The sequence below is a fragment of the Delphinus delphis genome, chromosome 14 (genome assembly GCF_949987515.2).
Source record: "Delphinus delphis chromosome 14, mDelDel1.2, whole genome shotgun sequence".
In the NCBI taxonomy this organism is placed as follows: Eukaryota; Metazoa; Chordata; class Mammalia; order Artiodactyla; family Delphinidae; genus Delphinus; species Delphinus delphis.
In genome coordinates this window covers 78,620,284-78,643,562 of record NC_082696.1, presented here as the reverse complement: position 1 = coordinate 78,643,562, position 23,279 = coordinate 78,620,284, and the positions used below count along the sequence as shown (strand labels likewise).

At 41.7% G+C, this 23,279-nt stretch overlaps 1 protein-coding gene across 1 annotated transcript; it reads right to left on the bottom strand.

Annotated features, from left to right (window-relative positions):
* Positions 1-15,690: 15,690 nt before the first annotated feature.
* Positions 15,691-22,992, bottom strand: EEF1A1 (eukaryotic translation elongation factor 1 alpha 1). Its single transcript, XM_060030355.1, has 8 exons — positions 22,864-22,992; positions 21,836-22,013; positions 21,372-21,551; positions 20,955-21,251; positions 20,727-20,877; positions 20,382-20,638; positions 20,061-20,295; positions 15,691-19,973 (listed from the first exon to the last, which is right to left on the bottom strand). Exons 2-8 carry the CDS (start codon positions 21,977-21,979, stop codon positions 19,849-19,851), a joined length of 1,389 nt encoding a protein of 462 aa, XP_059886338.1. The 5' UTR covers positions 21,980-22,013; positions 22,864-22,992; the 3' UTR covers positions 15,691-19,848.
* Positions 22,993-23,279: the final 287 nt, after the last annotated feature.

Below are 23,279 nucleotides of genomic sequence, written 5' to 3'. Positions count from 1 at the left end.
CACAATCTTCTGTTGCTCCACCTTAATTTTTAGTATCTGTCTTACCTTAACCTCTTATCACCATATAAACCTCTTCAATGCAGGCAACACCAAAGTTACAGACACTCAGGACATAACATTTTTGAATGACTGAATGAATATTCCTAAAGGCAAGAGATGGCAAAGCTAAAACTTAACTGAATAATTAAATGGGATAAAAAGATTCGATCCGTGGTCGGGTAACTAAGATCCCACATTGCCGCAGGGCAACTAAGCCTGCGTGCCACAACTACTGAGCTCACGCGCCTCAACAAGACAGCCCGTGTGCTACAAGCTACAGAGCCCAAGCACTCTGGAGCCCGCGCACCACAACCAGAGAGAGAAAAAAACCCACACACCACAACTAGAGAGAAGCCCGTGCACTGCAACAAAAGATCCTGCGTGGTGCAACTAAGACCCCGACGCAGGGCTTCCCTGGTGGCGCAGTGGTTAAGAATCCGCCTGCCAATGCAGGGGACACGGGTTCAAGCCCTGGTCCAGGAAGATCCCACATGCCACAGAGCAACTAAGCCCATGCACCACAGCTACTGAGCCTGTGCTCTACAGCCCGCAAGCCACAACTACTGAAGCCCACATGCCTAGAGCCCGTGCTCCGCAACAAGAGAAGCCACTGCAATGAGAAGCCCGTGTACCACAACGAAGAGTAGCCCCTGCTCGCTGCAACTAGAGAAAGCCCGCGCGCAGCAACAAAGACCCAACATAGCCAAAAAATAAATAAATAAAATAAATTAAAAAGAAGACCCAACACAGCCAAAAAAATAAAATAAAATATATATAAAAATGATTTGACACAAACTAAGAACTGCATACTTTTGTGTTTGCAATTCTGTCTCCCTCACTCTTCTTTCTTCACATTCTCTTCAGCTTCATTTCCTCTCTATCTTTCTGTAGTTATTCCTGCTTTTCACTGCTCCTAATATGATATTAAAGCTTATTTTTTACATTCATTTTATCTATTAAGCAGACATTTAGTATTTCCTACTTTAAAAGCCAGATTAAAGACACAATCGAGGGAATTCCCTGACAGTCCAGTGGTTAGGGCTCAGCGCTTTCGTTGCCAGGGCCTGGGTTCGATCCCTGGTCCTGAAAGCCACTCGATGTAGAAAAAAAATAATGAAAATTTAAAAGTAAAATGGGCAAAAGACTTGAATAGACATTGCTCCAAAGAAGATATGCAAATGGCCAGTAACCACGTGAAAAGGTGCTCAACATCAGTAGTCATTAGGAAATTGCAAATCAAAACCACAGTGAGGGACTTTCCTGGCAGTCCAGTGGTTAGGGCACCATGCTTCCACTGCAGGGGGCACGAGTTCAATCCCTGGTCGGGGAACTAAGATCTCACATGCGGCACAGTGTGGCCAAAAAACGAAACAAAACAAAAAACACAATGAGATACCATCTCACACCTGTTAGGATGGCTGTTAACAAATGATCAGAAAATAGCAAATGTTGAGAGCGCTGTGGAGAAATTAGAACACTTAGAACTGCTGGTGGAAACGTAAAATAGTGTAGCCACTTTGGAAAACAGTATGACAGTTCCCCCCAAAATAAAAAGTAGAGTTACCATATGATCCAGAAATTCCACGCCTAGGTGTATATTCAAAAGAATTGAAAGCAGGGTTGAAGACAAGTTCAAGGGTCACGTTCATAGTAGCATTATTCACAACAGCCAAAGGTGGAAGCAACCTAAGTGTCCATCAACAGATGTATGGATAAACAATGTACATAAATACAATGGAATATTTTTCAGCCTTTAAAAGGAAGCAAATTCTGACACACTCCAACTTGGACGAACTTTGAGGACATTATGCTAAGTGTATGATTCCACTCTACTACTGGTCAAATTTACAGAGACAAACTAGAAAGGAAGTTGCCAGAAGTTGGGGGGGACATAGGAATGGGGAGTTATTGTTTGATAGGCAGTTTCAGTTTTGCAAAATGAAAAACAGTTCTGGAGGAGGATGGTGTTAATGGTTGCACAACAATGTGAGTGTATTTAATGCCACTTTACACTTAAAAATGGTTAAGATGTTAAATTTTATAACAATTTATTATTTATTTTTGGCTGCGTTGGGTCTTCATTGCTGCATTCCGGCTTTCTCTAGTTGCGGCGAGCGGGGGCTACTCTTTGTTGCGGTGCACAGGCTTCTCATTGCAGTGGCTTCTCTTGTTGTGGAGCACAGGCTCTAGGTGCGTGAGCTTCCGTAGTTGTGGCACATGGGCTCAGTAGTTGTGGCGCACGGGCTTAGTTGCTCCGCGGAATGTGGATCTTCCCGGACCAGGGCTTGAACCCATACCCTCTGCATTAGCAGGTAGATTTTTTTTTTTTAATTTATTTTATTTATTTATTTTTGGCTACGTTGGGTCTTCATTGCTGCGCTCGGGCTTTCTCTAGTTGCGTCGAGTGGGGGCTACTCTTCATGGTGGTGCGCGGGCTTCTCATTGTGGTGGCTTCTTTTGTTGCGGAGCACAGGCTCTAGGCGCGCGGGCTTCAGCAGTTGTGGCTCGCGGGCTCTAGAGCGCAGGCTCAGTAGCTGTGGCGCACGGGCTTAGTTGCTCCGCGGCATGTGGGATCTTTCTGGACCAGGGCTCGAACCCTTGTCCCCTGCATTGGCAGGCGGATTCTTAACCACTGCGCCACCAGGGAAGCCCGGCAGGTGGATTCTTAACCACTGCACCACCAGGGAAGTCCCTGAACAATGATTCTTAAACCTAGTTGGACATCAGAATTCCCAGTAGAGCTTGTAAAAGCCAAGCTTTATGACAAGCAATTCTGATTCAGTTGCCCTGGAAATGTCTTGGCATCTATGTTTAACAAGCTCTGTAGGTTATTCTGATGCTCAGCCAGCTGAGCTTGCCTTGCCTTCATAAATATCCTTCATAAATATCCATTGTCTCAGTGGCTTGTGGCAGAAACAAAGCTGTAATTAATTTTACAGTGTGTGCTGGCTCAGGAACCTAGAACACAAAAAATTTGTATTGTTGAAGATTGAAGTACTAGAGCAGTTCAGTTGTGCAGAAAAATGAACTCATTCTGTTACGGAAATTCAAGTCTAAAAGCGATTCCAACTTCCAATGAGAGGTGAACTATGACGATTTGTGGGCAAGACCAAATGCTTTTCAAATGTAAACTTTGGGCCTACGTGAATGCCTGTGACAAGTATATAGATTGAGATCCTATACTTTTATGCCATAGAGAAAGAATGCAACTCTTGGGGCTTCCCTGGTGGTGCAGTGGTTAAGAATCCGCCTGCCAATGCAGGGGACACGGGTTCAAGCCCTGGTCCGGGAAGATCCCACATGCCACAGAACAACTAAGCCTGCGTGCCACAACTACTGAGCCTGCGCTCTAGAGCCTGCTAGCCACAACGACTGAGCCCGTGTGCCACAACTACTGAAGGCTGCGCACCTAGAGCCCGTGCTCCGCAACAAGAGAAGCCACCGCAATGAGTAGCCCGTGCACCGCAACAAAGAGTAGCCCCTGCTTGCCACAACTAGAGAAAGCCCGCGTGCAGCAACGAAGACCCAATGCAGCCAAAAAATAAATAAATTTATTTAAAAAAAGAAAAGAATGCAACTCTTTTGATCTAGAACATCGCTTTTTTGGCCGTGCCACGCAGCATGCAGGATCTTCCTTGACCAGGGTTCGAACCCGTGCCCCCTGAGCTGGGAGTGCGGAGTCTTAACCACTGAACCACCACCAGGGAAGTCCTAGAACCTCACTTTTGACTGTTTCTGACCTAGATCAACATTTTTCAAACTGCTGGTTGCAATTCATTATCAGGTCATGAAATTAATTTTTTGTCATACATAGTACTATTCTCTGAAACTTTTGTTTCAGTAATTCATATACACATTATATTTCATCAATTTTAAGATGTATATTTTTTCTATATTTATCATCTCTAAATTGGTGTGTCCTATAATCAATAATATCTTACAGTCATAATTGGCAGCATTTGTGACTTCCAATTTAAAACATCTTAGGTGCAATGAAATGCGATGTGTGTTTGTACTGTATACAACAGAAAATATATTTCTTACTGTGGATCCTCACCAAAAATGTTTGGAAAAGACCAATCTGTTTGAATAGCACTACTCCCTGATGGGAAAGCCTCCAATACTTTAGGATTCTTTTACATCTGTGTATTCCTCAAAGTAAATTTTCTAAAAAGCTTTTAAAAACAAGTCTTATTGGTCTCTTCCTATGCTGTAACTTAAGTGATGTGATTAAAATGTAATTCCAAGTTGCTGTTCAGCATGGATCTCAGGTATTCTGACTTCCCAATGCCTTTCTGTCAAGTGGGTTTTTTCCTCCTAAGGAAAGGTGCTCCTTTCCTTACCCAGAGGTCCTACACGGGATAAAAAGTGTCTCCATCCCTTCTAAACAATGTTTCTTTTGGCTTAACCTTCAGTTCCCACTCCCACCCTTTGTTGACCGTTTCATGCTAAGCATTTATGGAGTTGCCATGCTTTTCAAGTGTTTGCTAGACTAAACAACTCTTTTTTAAAATCCAGTGCCTCATAATTAATTCATTTTTAGTCTTATGTTGGTTGCTCTTTGAATTCTCTTTTAGAGTTGGTCTGTACCCTGTTAATACATGGCCAATTGAAATTTTAAAATGCATAAATATACATAAAAAACACACTGCCTAACTTTAAAAGGAAACATTTCTAGATTATACTGTATTTAATACAAGATCAGACTGTGTGCGTGTGTGCAGGCATGCAGTGTTTCAAACAATGAAAAGAAACTTACAGATGTTATTTCCAATTTCACACAGAACCACCTCAAGCGGAGGGGGGGCAGTTTAACACACTTCAGAGACAGTTATCAGAGCTTTGAAGAACACCCATAAGGAGTTATATAAAATATGAGAAACTGAGTTCCAAGAGATGCATTCCCTAACCTCAACATAAAGACAGTATGAGAAAATGTTTTCTACACCCAACCATGACTGAATAAAAACTACATCATTTATCATTAGACGTTATACTGAGTTGCCAGTTTCTACACAGAATCCTGTAGGAGGCTAAACAGAGAAGTCCAAAGGGTCAATCAGGAACGTAGGACAATAGCTAAAGTGAGGGGCTACAGGTCAAGTCTGGGTCAGGCCCTTGCTTTGTTGCCATGACATAGCTGCACCCCTTACATCTAAATGGTTACAACCTAGGCCTCATAAAATGTTGCAGATGCCCTCACCAGTGGGCTGAGAGGACCACATCCTCAGCTTGGGTGGCTCCAGACAGCACTGGAACTCAAACTCAGACTGCTTATGTGGTAACCCTACTAGTGCAACACCAACTAGGGTATTCTCGCAACCACAGGATTTTACTGAACACTTAACCAAGTGGATTTTTTTTTTTTAAAGTAGCCATCCATTGCTTAACCTATGGAAACCACAGTTGCAGGATCATACTACGCTTGTAGTATGAAAAGCCTTGTCTTGGCTTTTGCTACCAGTTACTCTCACTAGAATAAACAAAACTACCTACTTTTGACAAAGTCTATTTTAAAATCTATTTGGCTTTACACAAGCAATAACCTACACTTTACACAATGTCTCAAAAGAGACTGTGCCAAAGGCAGTATCCAAACTGTGTATGTTGTAAAGTTTGACAGAAAGCCAAAAGTACCTGAACTCTCTTAGGGAAACGATGATTGGTTAAAATAGAAAATGTAAATTCCTTACACAAAGACTTTACTCCCACCGTGACTTTATTAAGTGGCAGAGCAAATTTTTTGTGTGTGCTCAAAAAGGGTAAGTAAATTTAAAGCTATCACCTACTTCACCTTGCTTTAACCAAGCATTTGATAACAATTTTCATTATGACTACCTTGTGATTAAAATGGTAAAGGATGGCATAGGTTATAGTATTAATTAAGTGAATGTGCAATTGGCGAGACCATCAAAATTAAACAGCAGTTCTCTAGTGCAATACCACAGTCCCGTTTTGGGACCTGGTTTGTTTAGTACGTATCAATAATTTAAGTAAAACTACAGAAACATAAAATATTAGATGTGTAAATGACAAAGTCCACACTTTTATTTAACATGCTAGGTAGCAGCCTCCAAATTCAGAATTATCTCAACAAAATGATGAAGTATACCAGAGATGTAAATATAAACTCCCAACAACTGAGTGTTTAAAATTAATCACACAGCGGTGTCTTGGATTGGGTCCTGGGACAGAAAAAAGGCCATTAGTAGAAAAAACTGGTGAAATCTGAATAAAGTCTGGAGATTAACCGTAACAACCAATGTTGGCTTCTTAGTTTTGATAAATGTTCTGTGGTAATGCAGGATGATAACATCAGGGGAAACAAACTAGGTGAGGCATAGATGGGAAATCTTACCTATCTTCACAACTTTTCTATAAATCTAAAGTTATTCCAAAATAAAGGTTTATTTGTAAAAAAAGAAAAAATAACGATGCAATACAGTTTAAAGGAGATCTTCCTAAAATATATTTTATATTAAAAAATCAGGTAATGACTCAGTTCTCATGGCTGGTCAGTGAGAGTGAGGGCAGGGGTGTCCCACCGCTGTGCCCAGGCATGGAGGGCTGAGGATGGTGCCTAGTAACAGTGACTCTGGCTGTCACTCCTGTTTTCTGCCATTTTATATATTCACATATATATGTACATATATATACACGTTTTCTTTTTCATGATATAATTTACCCTTTTAATATGTACAATTCAGTGGTTTTTAGTAAATTCACAAGGTTGCACAACTATCATCACTATTTAATTCTGGAACATTATCATCACCGCCCCCCCCAAAAAAAGCCCATACCCCTTAATTAAAGGTTACTCCCTATTCCCCCCTCTGCCAGCCTCTGGCAAATACCAATCAACTTTGTCTCTATGGATCTGCCTATTCTAGACATATCATATAAATGGAATCATACCAAAAATATATATATATATTTATCAGGTAATGCTTGTTTACCATAATCCACAAGTACAATGCAGTTGCTGAAAGTAACTGTGATCTTCCAAACAACTGTAATAATAAAAGTTCCCTTTTGGGACTTCCCAAAGTGATGCAGTGGATAAGAATCTGCCTGCCAAAGCAGAGGACATGGCTTGGAGCCCTGCTCCTGGAATATCCCACATGCCATGGAGCAACTAAGCCTGTGCACCACAACTACTGAGCCTGTGCTCTAGAGCCCATGAACCACAACTACTGAGCCCCTGTGCCACAACTGCGGAAGCACACGTGCCTAGAGCCTGTGTTCTGCAACGAGAAGCCACCCCAACGAGAAGCCTGTGCACACTGCAATGAAGAGTAGCCCCCGCTCACCGCAACTAGAGAAAGACTGTACACGGCAACGAAGACCCAATGCAGCCAAAAATAAATACATTAAAAATAATAAATAATTTTAAAATTACCTTTTATTGGCTACTTACAGTAGGCCAATCCACTAACTCGCTGCATCCTCACAACAATCTTACGAAATAGATAGTATCGTGCCCACTGGCTAGATGAAGAAAGGGACATTTCCCCATTTGCAGCACTCTGATCATCTAGTCCAAATGTATCAATTAAGGAAACTAGGAAATTTAGGAAACAAGGTGACTTTATCTCTTGGGTCACATTAATAAAGGTAAGAAACCAGTCTTTTACGCATCCGCAGCCATAATATGTTTAATTTTGGTGAAAACACTTTAAAGCTATAAACTGTGAGGGAGAACGGCATGGGAAGAATCTACGTCAAGAAACAGCTGTAGCCTACGACCAGTCCCTCCCATCAGGAAACCTGCACAAGCCTCTTAGAAAGCTTCATCCACCAGAGGGCAGACAGCAGAAGCAAGAAGAACTACAATCCTGCAGCCTGTGGAACAAAAACCACATTCACAGAAAGACAGACAAGATGAAAAGGCAGAGGGCTATGTACCAGATGAAGGAACAAGATAAAACCCCAGAAAAACAACTAAATGAAGTGGAGACAGACAAACTTCCAGAAAAAGAATTCAGAATAATGATAGTGAAGATGATCCAGGACCTCAGAAAAAAACGGAGGCAAAGATCGAGAAGATGCAAGAAATGTTTAACAAAGACATAGAAGAATTAAAGAACAAACAAACAGAGATGAACAATACAATAACTGAAATAAAAAATACACTAGAAGGAATCAATAGCAGAATAACTGAGGCAGAAGAACGGATAAGTGACCTGGAAGACAGAATGGTGGAATTCACTGCTGCAGAACAGAATAAAGAAAAAAGAATGAAAAGAAATGAAGACAGCCTAAGAGACCTCTGGGACAACATTAAACGCAACAACATTCACATTATAGGGGTCCCAGAAGGAGAAGAGAGAGAGAAAGGACCAGAGAAAATATTTGAAGAGATTATAGACAAAAACTTCCCTAACATGGGAAATAGCTACCCAAGTCCAGGAAGCACAGCGAGTCCCATACCGGATAGTTTCCAAGGAGAAACACGCCGAGACACATAGTAATCAAACTGGCAAAAATTAAAGACAAAGAAAAATTATTGAAAGCAGCAAGGGAAAAATGACAAATAACATACAAGGGAACTCCCATAAGGTTAACAGCTGATTTCTCAACAGAAACTCTACAAGCCAGAAGGCAGTGGCATGATACACTTTAAGTGATGGACGGGAAGAACCCACAACCAAGATTACTCTACCCAGCAAGGATCTCATTCAGATTCGATGGAGAGATCAAAAGCTTTACAGACAAGCAAAAGCTACAAGAATTCAGCACCAACAAACCAGCTCTACAACAAATGCTAAAGGAACTTCTCTAAGTGGGAAACACAAGAGAAGGAAAGGACCTACAAAAGCAAACCCAAAACAATTAAGAAAATGGTAACAGGAACATACATATCGATAACTACCTTCAACGTGAATGGATTCAGTGCTCCAATCAAAAGGCACAGGCTTACTGAATGGATACAAAAGACCCATATATAAGCTGTCTACAAGAGACCCACCTCAGACCTAGGGACTGAAAGTGAGGGGATGGAAAAAGATATTCCATGCAAATGGAAATCAAAAGAAAGCTGGAGTAGCAATACTCAGATAAAATAGCCTTCAAAATAAAGAATGTTACAAGAGACAAGGAAGGACACTACATAATGATCAAGGGATCAATCCAAGAGGAAGATATAACAATTATAAATATATATGCACCCAACATAGGAACACCTCAATACATAAGGCAACTGCTAACAGCTGTAAAAGAGGAAATCGACAGTAACACAATAGTGGTGGACTTGAACACCTCACTTACACCAATGGACAGATCATCCAAAATGAAAATAAATAAGGAAACAGAAGCTTTAAATGACACAACAGACCAGACAGACTTGATATTTGTAGGACATTCCATCCAAAAACAGCAGATTACACCTTCTCCTCAAGTGCGCATGGAACATTCTCCAGGATAGATCACATCTTGGGTCACAAATCAAGCCTCAGTAAATTTAAGAAAATTGAAATCATATCAAGCATCTTTTCTGACCACAATGCTATGAGATTAGAAATGAATTACAGGCGAAAAAAACGTAAAAAACACAAACACGTGGAGGCTAAACAATACGTTACTAAATAAACAAGAGATCACTGAAGAAATCAAAGAGGAAATCAAAAAATACCTAGAGACAAATGACAATGAAAACAGGATGATTCAAAACCTATGGGATGCAGCAAAAGCAGTTCTAAGAGGGAAGTTTATAGCTATACAAGACTACCTCAAGAAACAAGAAAAATCTCAAATAAACAATCTAACCTTACACCTAAAGGAACTAGAGAAAGAAAAAAACCAAAGTTAGCAGAAGGAAAGAAATCATAAAGATCAGAGCAGAAATAAATGAAATAGAAACAAAGAAAACAATAGCAAGGATCAATAAAACTAAAAGCTGGTTCTTTGAGAAGATAAACAAAATTGATAAACCATTAGCCAGACTCATCAAGTAAAAGAGGGAGAAGACTCAAATCAATAAAATCAGAAACGAAAAAGGAGACGTTACAACAGACACTGCAGAAATACAAAGCATCCTAAGAGACTACTACAAGCAACTCTATGCCAATAAATTGGACAACCTGGAAGAAATGGACAAATTCTTAGAAAGGTATAACCTTCCAAGACTGAGCCAGGAAGAAACAGAAAATATGAACAGACCAATCACATGTAATGAAATTGAAACTGTGATTAAAAATCTTCCAACAAACAAAAGTCCAGGACCAGATGGCTTCACAGGTGAATTCTATCAAACATTTAGAGAAGAGCTAACACCCATCCTTCTCAAACTCTTCCCAAAAATTGCAGAGGAAGGAACTCTCCCAAACTCATTCTATGAAGCCACCATCACCCTGATACCAAAACCACACAAAGATACTACAAAAAAAGAAAATTACAGACCAATATCACTGATGAATATAGATGCAAAAATCCTCAACAAAATACTAGCAAACAGAATCCAACAACACATTAAAAGGATCATACACCATGATCAAGTGGGATTTATCCCAGGGATGCAAGGATTCTTCAATATATGCAAATCAATGTGATACACCATATTAACAAGTTGAAGAATAAAAACCATATGATCATCTCAATAGATGCAGAAAAAGCTTTTGACAAAATTCAACACCCATTTACGATTAAAACTCTCCAGAAAGTGGGCATAGAGAGTACCTACCTCAACATAATAAAGGCCATATATGACAAACCCACAGCAAACATCATTCTTAATGGTGAAAAACTGAAAGCATTTCCTCTAAGATCAGGAGCAAGACAAGGATGTCCACTCTCACCACTATTATTCAACATAGCTGAATATTCAACCTATTCAACATAGTTTCCTAACCACAGCAATCAGAGAAAAAAATAAAAGGAATACAAACTGGAAAAGAAGTAATGCTGTCTCTGTTTGCAGATGACATGATCCTCTACATAGAGAATCCTAAAGATGCCACCAGAAAACTACTAAAGCTCATCAAATTTGGTAAAGTTCAAGGATACAAAATTAATGCACAGAAATCTCTTGCATTCCTATACACTAATGATGAAAAATCTGAAAGAGAAATTAAGGAAACACTCCCATTTACCACTGCAACAAAAAGAATAAAATACCTAGGTATAAACCCACCTAGGGAGACAAAAGACCTGTATGCAGAAAACTAAGACACTGATGAAAGAAATTAAAGATGATACCAACAGATGGAGAGATATACCACGTTCTTGGATTGGAAGAATCAATATTGTGAAAATGACTGTACTACCCAAAGCAATGTACAGATTCAATGCAATCCCTATCAAATTACCAATGGCATTTTTTACAGAACTAGAACAAAAAATCTTAAAATTTGTATGGAGACACAAATGACCTCGAATAGCCAAAGCAGTCTTGAGGGAACAAAACGGAGCTGGAGGAATCAGACTCCCTGACTCCAGGTTATACTACAAAGCTACAGTAATCAAGATAATATGGTAGTGGCACAAAAACAGAAACATAGATCAATGGAACAACATAGAAAGCCCAGAGATAAACCCACGCACCTATGGTCAACTAATCTACGACAAAGGAGGCAAGGACATACAATGGAGAAAAGACAGTCTCTTCAATAAGTGGTGCTGGGAAAACTGGACAGCTACATGTAAAAGAATGAAATTAGGGTGTTACACTCCCTAACACCATACACAAAAATCAACTCAAAATGGGTTCGAGACCTAAATGTAAGACCGGACACTATAAAACTCTTAGAGGAAAACATAGGAAGAACACTCTTTGACATAAATCACAGCAAGATCTTTTTTGATCCACCTCCTAGAGTAATGGAAATGTAAACAAACAAATGGGACCTAATGAAACTTAAAAGCTTTTGCACAGCAAAGGAAACCATAAACAAGACGAAAAGACAACCCTCAGAATCGGAGAAAATATTTGCAAACGAATCAACGGACAAAGGATTAATCTCCAAAATATATGAACAGCTCATGCAGCTCAATATTAAAGAAACAACCCAATCCAAAAATGGGCAGCAGACCTAAATAGACATTTCTCCAAAGAAGACATACAGATGGCCAAGAGGCACATGAAAAGCTGCTCAACATCACTAATTATTAGAGAAATGCAAATCAAAACTACAATGAGGTGTCACCTCACACCAGTTAGAATGGGCATCTTCAGAAAATCTACAAACAACAAATGCTGGAGAGGGTGTGGAGAAAAGGGAACCCTCTTGCACTGCTGGTGGGAATGTAAATTGATACAGCCACTATGGAGAACAGTATGGAGGTTCCTCAAAAAACTAAAAAGAGAGCTGTCATATGACCCAGCAATCCCACTACTGCACATATATCTGGAGGAAACTGTAATTCAAAAAGATATATGCACCCCTATGTTCATAACAGCACTACTTACAACAGTCAAGACATGGAAGCAACCTAAATGTCCTTCAGCAGATAACTGGAGAAAGAAGATAATGGTATATATACACAATGGACTACTACTCAGACATTAAAAAAAAACAAACCTATTTGCAGCAACATGGATGGACCTAGAGATTACCATATAAGTCAAAGACAAGTATCATGATATCCCTCATATGTGGAATCTAAAAAAAAAATGATACCAATGAACCTATGTACAAAACAGAAATAAGACCCACAGATAGAAAACAAGCGTATGGGTCACAGGGGTAGGAGGTAGGGGGTAAGTTAGGAGTTTGGTGTTAACATACACACACTTTTACATAAAAAATAGGGTATTTTCCAAACATGGTCACCATAACATCTCCCCTCCCTCATGCTCTTACTACAACATGATGGTGACACTCCTCTTACCTAGAGTTGGGGGTCTATGGCATGAGCCAGTGACTACAGCAGAAGTGACGTTATATGAATTCCAAGGCCGAGTCCTATAAATGGTAATAAGGCTACTACCTGGTTCCCTTGGGATACTCACTCTTGGAACCTAGCCGCCATGCTACAAAGAAGCCCAGGCCACATGGAACGGTCAGGGGTAGGTATTCCAGCTGACAGTTCCAGCTGAGGTCCCAGCCAGCATCGATTGCCAGACAAATGTGTGAGAAAGCCTTCTAGATAGCTCCAGGCCCTATCATGGTTGGACTGCAACTGAGAAATCCTGAGGAAGAACTGGTCTAGCTGAGCCCAGGGGACCCCCCCGAACCATGAGAGGATAATTCTTGGGGTGATTAAGAGGCATTTAGCATAGAAAACTGGGACACCTTCCATCCTGTCCCTGCTCACACACACCTGAAGCCAGCCAGGGCCTGGTACACAGGTGATGCTACTCCAAGTCACTTTTGTTCACAAGCCATATTCCCCCACAACCGCACTCCCCCACCAGTATCAGCCTATTCAGGGGAATTGAGGCCTCCCAACTGCACAGAGAGGTCTCTATCACGGCCAGGAAAGACTTCAACATTTTGTAGCAACAGCCTTGTATAGTGTGTTGATCAAAGACAAGACAGCAAAATCAACCCATGATGGACACTTGCCCACAGGACACAGGGCTCTCCTGATCCCTAACATTTTTAAAAGTTTTTTTTGAGATATAATTCATATACTATAACATTCACCTCTTTTAAAAAAAAATTTTTTTTTTGGCTGCATTGGGTCTTCGTCGCTGCACACGGGCTTTCTCTAGTTGCGGCAAGCGGGGGTTACTCTTTGTTGCGGTGTGCGGGCTTCTCATTATGGTGGCGTCTCTTGTTGTAGAGCACAGGCTCTAGGCACATGGGCTCAGTAGTTGTGGCTCATGGGCTCAGTAGTTGTGGTGCACAGGCTTAGCTGCTCCGCAGCATGTGGGATCTCTGGCTCGAACCCGTGTCCCCTGCATTGGCAGGCAGATTCTTAACCACTGTGCCACTATGGAAGCCCAACATTCATTCACCTCTTTAAAGTATACAAGTCAATGTTTTTGAGTACATCCACAGTTGTGTAACCATCACTAAATTTTAGAACATTTTTAATCACTGCTTTCTCTATGGCTCTGTTTAGTCTAGACATTTCATATAAATGGGATCATAGAAAAAAAGAAAAATAGATACCCAGGGACTCCCCTGGTAGTCCAGTGGTTAAGACTCCGCGCTTCCACCGCAGGAGGCGTGCAGGTTCAATCCCTTGTCAGGGAATTAAGATCCTGCATGCTGCGTGGTGAGGCCAAAAACAAAAAGAAACAAAAAAACAGATAACCAACAAGGACCTACTGTATAGCACAGGGAACTAACCTCAATATTTTTAACAACCTATAAGGAAAGAGAGTCTAAAAAAGAATAGATATAACTGAATCACTTTGCTGTACACCTGAAACTAACACAACAGTTGTAAATCAACTACAATTAAAAAAAAGAAACAGCTGTAGGAACTGCAAATGTTTAGCTCAGATGTGACTAAGTATTCATTGGTGTCCTCAAGTAAATTAGTGGTTCTTACAGAAAAGGGAATGACATTGTTTAATTATTCCAAAAGAATAGCCTAGGTATGATTTTTTTTGGCTGCTTCGGGTCTTATAGGTATGATTTTTAATTACCAGCAGTCAAGTTTAAGTAAATATCAAGAAAAAATGTCATCCAGCAATGGGATGATTTAGGAGCCTCTCCATCCCTCAGTCTGTCATCTGTAATAGGAGTATGGTATCTGCCCCTACAAAGAATGTTGTGAGGATTCAATGAGATGTCTCTGCCCTCCAATATGACCACCACACACACTGATGAAGTAATCAAGCAAAAATTTCAATGAATATATTCAAAGTTGATCCGAGTAGTTTACATTAAAAGGCTTTTAGTTTTCTTAGACTTTTCTGATTCTATGTGTTACAAGGCCAAGGTAAGCCTCATATATGGAGATGTCTAAGAAGTAATGCAATGTTTTCACATCCTCTAATTCAGTAACTTCTACTTATCCTTCAGATCTCAGCTATTTCTGACAAATACCGTCTCTAGCCAACCTAAATTATGTCCCTTTCACTCTCCTCCCTCATAGTATCCTCTTTCCCTTCAGAGCATCACCAGAACTCAAAATTATCTACTTATTCAGTTAGTACCCAGCTCCCCCAGTATATTATATAAACTCAAAGGGCAAGAACTGTGTCCATTTTGTTCACAACACTAGGCACAAATGTCAGTGTAACACTCACTTAGTCAAATTAACTTTCTTCCTTGAAAAATTAGTATCAAAATAAAATTTAGGGGCTTCCCTGGTGGCACAATGGTTGAGAATCTGCCTGCCAATGCACGGGACACAGGTTCGAGCCCTGGTCTGGGAAGATCCCACATGCCGTGGAGCAACTAGGCCCGTGAGATACAATTAGTGAGCCTGCGCGTCTGGAGCCTGTGCTCCGCAGCAAGAGAGGCCGGACAGTGAGAGGCCCGTGCACCGCGATGAAGAGTGGCCCCCGCTTGCCGCAACTGGAGAAAGCCCTCGCACAGAAACGAAGACCCAACACAGCCAAAAATTTTAAAAAATAAAATTAAATAGTAAAAAAATAAAATTTCACTTAATCTATTACTAACAGTTCATCCACTTCGCAAAACAGTTCAGCAGTTTCTTAACAAAGGTAAGGTATATGCTTGCCAACAACTAAGCAATCCCACTCCTAAGTATTTAAACAAGTAAAATGAAAACCTATAGTCACACACAAACCTATAATGTGCATATTTATAGCAGTTTATTCGTAATTAATCCAAAACTGGAAACAACCAACATCCCTCAGCTGTAAACAAATTTAGTCATTAAAAAGGAACAGATTACTGATATATGCCAAACAGATTAATCTCAAATGCATCATGCTAAATGAAAGAAACCACTCAAAAGGCTACATACTGTATGAATCCAGGTATGTGACATGGCTGCAAAACAAAATTATAGGCACAGAATATGTCAGTGGTTACCAAGGGTTAGAGGAAGAGAAGAGGGGCTGACTACAAAGGGGCACAGAGGAATTTCGGGGAAGGGGAGGGGTGATGGAAGTACTCTATATACCTTGATTGTGAACTGCATTTATCAAAACTTGCAGAACTACATACTTTAAAAGGGTGAATTTTAGTGTTGTTACCTCAATTAAAAAATGGGGAAAACTTCTAAATCTCTTGCTTACTAAGTTTCCTAATAACTCTTTGCTTACTTGTAATTATTGTGACATTAACAGTTTTCTAATACTCTTGCTTACTTGTAATTATTGTAAAATTTAACAGTATCTTTGTTGTCATGTTTTTCCCACGGAGACCACAAACTAAGCTCTAAATGCTTAAGAGATACACGGGCCTGCTGAGGGCTGTCCAAGGTAAATGATAATTTCACTACTTATTTCACTCATTTCTGATGACTGCAGGACTACAGCATAACCTTCTATTTAGAAAAGGACAAAGCCATATGACCTTTTCAAGGTTTCCACTGGATCAGAGGTCAGTGATCTTTCAGGAGCCATGTAGCAATTTCCTAACAAAGTTTTCTTTTTTCTAAATCACTATCAACTGAGCAAGCAATGTCAAACTTCAATTGTAGTCTTAACTAGTCATGGAAGTTCCCAGAGGCTGGCAAATAACAGAGGACTCCGATGAAGTGAAAAAAGAACACAAGTCATGAAATGTAAAACCAGATCAGGAAAAGAAAATTTCAGGAAGGTTAAAAAAAAAAAAAGGAAAATACATCTTATTCTTCCCTCTGTCTCATGAAAGTGCATGTTCTCCCCCAATCACAGGATTGAGCACTCATGCTGTTCACTCCCTTCAAGACACAGTTCCTAACTGTAATGTAACTTTAATTCTCTACTATACTTATTTCTGCAGCATTTCACAATGACAAGCATCATCTATCAATGAATAACATGAAAGTGCATCTTGACACACAAGAAATTAGTTGTCACCCCTTTTCTACAGTTGCCCATTTCAGGAACTGTGAATATACAGCCAGGAACAGCTTCTTCTTGAGCTCAGTGCTCAACTCAGCAGAAAAGTTAACTAAGGTAAATACATTTTAATAAAAAGAAAACCCATAGTCCTGTCCTGATTATATTCAAGATTTTTACACCACATTCTGCAAATTACTGAAAATCAAGAACTCTTCACCACTTAGGCAGTTAGCCTTTGTTGGGCACATCAGACAGAACTCAAATAACCAGATGAATTGCTCTTGCTCTTGAAAAAGCTGCATCTTCAGAAACTGCATCTAACATCAGACCTCAAAGTCACTCTTCTAATTTGGCAATTTATTATTGACACTTTCCAACAAGATTTGTAAGGCGTAGTCAATTTACACTTTTGTCTAAAAAAGAACATTTAAAACAAATATTCAAAAAACTAAGGTGATTTCAGTTGTTTTGAGGGCCATGGGAATATTTACACATCAGTCTCCAGTTAAAACATTTTGAAATTACCACACTGAAACAGATTAATTAGCTCAGAGTAAGTTGTGTCATCCAGATAGCTGAGCTCTTGATGCATCTGAGATTTGAGATAAATTATCAATAATTAACTGTAGGAGAATTATAAGCATAAAATTATTGAGTTCTGATCTAGCCAAAACTCACTTATTCTAGACTATTCTGGGAATAAAGAGTATTCACAATACTTTTTTGAAAATGAGATACACATTATTGGCAATCTGTTAAACTCCTGAACCAAAATGCCTTTCTCACTTTTCATATTCTGAAATCACACCAGAATTCCTGGCAACAAATTTCAACAAGATTCCATCTGAGAGTCCTTACACTGTTATTTCAACAGCTGGCCAATGTAGAATGTGGTTTAGGGACTTCTCTGGTGGTCCAGTGGTTGAGACTCATGCGCTCCCAGCGTAGGGGGCGCAACGTGCCACAACCAAAGGTCCTGCATGCAGCAACTGAAGATCCTGCATGCCCCAACTAAGACCCAGAGCAGCCAAATATTTAAAAAAATAAAATGTGGTTTAAGGTCAAGCACCAGTTTGTTTTATAAATCTGCTGGTTAATCAGCTCATATACATGGAAAGGCAATTAGTGGAAAAAATTCAAGTGAGCAAAACACTCCTTCATCCAGAACCTAGAAATCCCAAGTTTCAAACTGTAGTTACCAGTAGGTGGTGCTCAAAGAAATTACATACAGACTAGAATCCATGTAGTATGCAAACTGCCCTACTCTCCCATTCCTACTCTTCCATTTAATGAAAAGCAATTTTCTGCAGTGAAACCTTCATTGTGGGGAAGTCAAATCCCTTGGTAAATCCTACAGCTGTGAGATATGCGTCTATCAGCTACCATTTGTACTAGCCAGCAATGCTTAAAAATCCTATTCTTGCCTCTGATCTTCATAGTAAACACCATTACTTGTCAAAACATTAAGGGGCAAGCTGGGGACAAAATCTTTTAATCATGTAGAGCCCTTACCAAGGGCCTCATGTATAAGTGAGAAAGCATTTTACCCAGGAAAATTCAAGAAGAAAAAAATGCTCCAATTGCAGTTAATTCACCTGTGTACACCCTACAGGATGCTTTCTATTAGCCAAAAAAGCCTGTAGGATTATGTATCTGGTGATTTCACCAGTTCCAGCTACCTTGATTTCTTTCATATCCTAAAAGCAAAGATATCAAACACAGAATTAGACTGTTTCCTCAAATGCACAAGTGTTTAGATTCACCAAATATCAAAACCAGCTATTTACATCAGACAGTTGTCAGTTATACCCTAGATCAATTACTATTAACTGCGACCACCTAGTTTTTCCCCTTTGTGACCAGTCCCTTGCAATTTACAGGTTACCAAATTATTATAGTTAAGAGCTATTTTCACCCTGCCCAAATGTCAAATTTCAGCAACTTTCAAATTATAATCTTCCAATGTTCCTTTCCAGTAAGTACTTTTAAAAATGGAACTTCATAAAACATTTTCAAACTAGAACTTAAGCTTCGCCTACACTCAGTCCCAAACGGACCTTAGTATTTACAATCATACCTCTTTAAACTGTTTTAATCTCCCGGGTGGCAATGTTCTTCTCTTTACCCAACCTTGCTCATTAGATGAAAATTCCTATAGAAAGTGAATTTCTATTTAAGTGACAGGAAACACACTTAGCTTCCAACATCTTTTATTTTTTCCTAGAATCTGGATACAATAACTCTAGCAGGGCAGTGCTCAATACTACTTAGGCTTCCCATTTTAGGTTAATTACTTGAATATTGTAAATGTGAATGCACTTTCCCATAACTGGGAACTTAAGTTTGATGTAACTCATTTACTCAATACTTATGTAACCATACAGAATTTTATATGCAACATGAGCTTTCATATTATAGAATTTGACCTTCTTACAAACTAGCTTATGTAACAGTTACTTTGCTTATCCTGTGTTGTACCAACGCGTTTCTATGACTTACTTCAACAGGTGAATTCTCCTTACACAAGGGTAAGAAACCTGAAGCTCCAACCCATAAATATAAAATTCATTTTTTCAGCAGACTTAATACCAGAAATAGATTATGGACAACTCTTACCTAAGTAGTTAGTACTATAGGAAGTTACAGTGTTGACCAAAAGAAAACACAGGCTTCTCATTAAACTTTTTTAATGGGTCTCAAATTCTGTGACAGATTTTTGGTCAAGTTGTTTCCATTAAAAAGTACTGATTTTAAAAACTAATAACTTAAAACTGCCACACACAAAACAAATGGTCCACAACACATTCTCCTTTCCTTCTGAAGGTTTTACGATGCATTGTTATCATTAACCAGTCTTTTGCTATTAAACTTAAATGGCCAATTGAGACAAACAGTTCTGAGACCGTTCTTCCACCACTGATTAAGACCGGGGTGGCAGGTATTGGGGATAATATTCATTTAGCCCTCTGAGCTTTCTGGGCAGACTTGGTGACCTTGCCAGCTCCAGCTGCCTTCTTGTCCACTGCTTTGATGACACCCACAGCAACCGTCTGTCTCATGTCACGAACAGCAAAGCGGCCTATTAAAACAAATATTACCATTAGAAACACTTTTCCCCCCCAAACCTTTAGAAAAGTTTTCAATTACACCAAAAAAGCATCCTTACCCAGAGGAGGATAGTCAGAGAAGCTCTCAACACACATGGGTTTGCCAGGAACCATATCAACGATGGCTGCATCACCAGATTTCAAGAATTTGGGGCCATCTTCCAGCTTTTTCCCAGAACGACGATCAATCTTCTCCTTCAGCTCAGCAAACTTGCAGGCAATGTGAGCCGTGTGACAATCCAGCACAGGTGCATAGCCAGCACTGATTTGGCCTGGATGGTTCAAGATAATCACCTGGAGAGAAAACTTGCATTTATTGAGTCTCAAAGACACTTAAAAGACTTACAGCAGTAAATAAAAACCTGTCACTTCAGTGTTACCTGAGCTGTGAAGCCAGCTGCTTCCATCGGTGGGTCATTTTTGCTGTCACCAGCTACATTGCCACGACGAACATCTTTGACAGACACGTTCTTGACATTGAAGCCCACATTGTCCCCAGGAAGGGCCTCACTCAAAGCTTCATGATGCATTTCAACAGACTTCACTTCAGTTGTCACATTGACTGGAGCAAAGGTGACCACCATGCCAGGTTTGAGAACACCAGTCTCCACTCGACCCACAGGGACAGTGCCAATACCTAAAATGTTTACAAATAATAATAAATACCTCGTATGAAAAGACGTCATAGCAACCCAAACAGGTTCTAATCGTAACGTTCAACTTACCACCAATTTTGTAGACATCCTGAAGGGGCAAACGCAAGGGTTTGTCAGTTGGGCGAGTTGGTGGCAGGATGCAATCCAGAGCTTCAAGCAGTGTGGTTCCACTGGCATTGCCATCTTTACGAGTGACTTTCCATCCCTTGAACCACGGCATCTAAAACACAAGACAGTCAGCGCTACCATCAAACACGCCTTTCTGGGACAATCCTAAAACTCTTGAAAATCACTTACGTTAGCACTTGGCTCCAGCATGTTGTCGCCATTCCAGCCAGAAATTGGCACAAATGCTACCGTGTCTGGGTTGTAGCCAATTTTCTTAATGTAGGTGCTGACTTCCTTTACAATTTCCTCATATCTCTTCTGGCTGTATGGTGGCTCGGTGGAATCCATTTTGTTAACTCCAACAATTAGTTGTTTCACACCCAGAGTGTAGGCCAGAAGAGCATGCTCACGGGTCTGCCCATTCTTGGAAATACCTGCTTCAAATTCACCAACACCAGCAGCAACAATCAGGACAGCACAGTCAGCCTTTGAAAGAAAACAAGGCCACATCCTGTTAAACAAAAGCTCTTCAAATGGAGAAACTCATGGCTTTGCCAATGCAGAAGACAGGCCCAATTATTTTCAGAAGTTTTTAATCCTACAAACCTGGGATGTGCCTGTAATCATGTTTTTGATGAAGTCTCTGTGTCCTGGGGCATCAATGATGGTCACATAGTACTTGCTGGTCTCGAATTTCCATAGGGATATATCAATGGTGATACCACGCTCACGTTCAGCTTTCAGTTTGTCCAAGACCCAGGCATACTTAAAGGAGCCCTTCCCCATCTGAAAGGATTAAGGATGGTTACTTGGTAACTAAAACACGACCAAACTCCAGCATGAAATCCCTTCCCCCCACTTATTCCGAAGAAATGCTGCATTCCACTTTATATCACTGAACTTGGGCGCATCCGCGTTTTTCTTGGAAGTTCGCGTTCCATGACTTGACCGCAAACTCCGCGACGTACCTTAACTAGTGCAAGTCGGATCTAGACCAGGGGCCAGTTTCTGGAAAATTACCACATAACGTACTTGCAGACAAGCTCCTTACACCATCCTGTTTCACCTACCTCGGCTGCCTCCTTCTCGAACTTTTCAATGGTTCTCTTGTCGATCCCACCACATTTGTAGATCAGATGGCCAGTAGTGGTGGACTTCCCCGAATCTACGTGTCCAATGACAACGATGTTGATGTGCGTCTTCTCCTTCCCCATTTTTGCTTAGGTTTAATGGTGGTTTTCACGACACCTAAATGGCGGGGGGGCGAACCCTTCAGATCACTGTCCCGGAGGCTCGGGGAAAAGCCACGATGCCAACTGCAAGCAGGATTATAACCCGCGCCCAGCTGACCCAACTCTGGTCAACCATCGAACGTGGCGGGAACACTCCCCCATCGCGAGGAAGGGCGCCCCTGGAGCCGCGAGGAACCGAGGTGCCAGGACAGCGCCCGTCCGCCGCGAGTTCACAGGAAGCAGCGCCGGGCAGGCATCGCCCCGATGCCTTTGTGTGGTGACTCACCCGCCGCTCCCTCCCGGGCCGCCGCGTCCTCCATTTTGAGGCCGTGCAGCGGGGCCGGGGAGCGGCCATCTTTCCGCGCACGCAACTGGTGCCGGGCGGGGCGGCGCTCGGCTCGCCCTGCCGCCGCGGCTCGCGGGCCCCGCCTCGCCCCAACGAGGCTGCGCCGGCATGTGCGCCGGCCAGGCGGGCCCGCTGCCCTCCGCGCCTCGCGGCGCCCCCCCCCCCGAAACCGACGAGCGCCGAAAAGCCTGTCCTGTCAGACCCCGGCCGGCCTCGGCTGAACCGCCCAGAACGGAAAAAATCCGCGGCAGCTTGAGTTAAATAGCGGGGGCGGACGAGGCGGGCGAGAAGGCGCGGCGGGATCCCCACTCAGCGGCCACAACGTCCCTGCCAGGCCTCCACCGAAGCACGAGGCCAAGGGATTTCGAAAAACCGCCAAGGCCTCGAACTCTACCCCCACCCAAAATTCGGCTTCAAGAACATGGGGAGGGGGCCCAAGGGCCCGGTGGGAGAAAAAAGCACGCAAAGGCCGCGGCCGCCCGCCGAGGCCAGGCCCACGGAAGCCACACCCGGAACTCACCTGTATCCTGGCGGCAAACCCGTTGCGAAAAAGAACGTTCACGGGGCCTACGGCACTTATATATGGTCCTCCCCCACCCTCGGGAAAAGGGCGGAGCCAGCACACGACACCACTTTCCCAGTTTACCCTGCGCCACCTCCACCAGGCACCCATTCGATCGCCGTCCCCTCCCCCCATTTCTCGGGGACCGTGGGCGATGTGCGCTCAGCCCACTGACGAGCACACGGTGTCTCGCGCATGCTCCTCTTGACCCAGAGGATGACGAGAGTGTGTGGGAGGGGGGCGGGGACGAGCGCTCCCTCGGCTCCAGGTTCGTGGGAGTTTATCGACGGTCCCTGGGATTCCCCCGGGCAGAGGCGAGTCCTCCTTTTGTATGAATTACTCTCAGCACAGCTGGGGGGGGGGGGGGGTGGAGC

Bases quoted from the DNA above. Each gene is read 5' to 3' on its own strand.
- EEF1A1 (XM_060030355.1), bottom strand. From the start codon at position 21,979: ATGGGGAAGGAGAAGACGCACATCAACATCGTTGTCATTGGACACGTA. The intron at 20,878-20,954 runs GTAAGTGATTTT...CTTGTGTTTTAG, and splicing joins TGCTGGAGCCAAGTGCTAAC to ATGCCGTGGTTCAAGGGATG. The intron at 20,296-20,381 runs GTAACACTGAAG...TTTTCTCTCCAG, and splicing joins CAGCTGGCTTCACAGCTCAG to GTGATTATCTTGAACCATCC.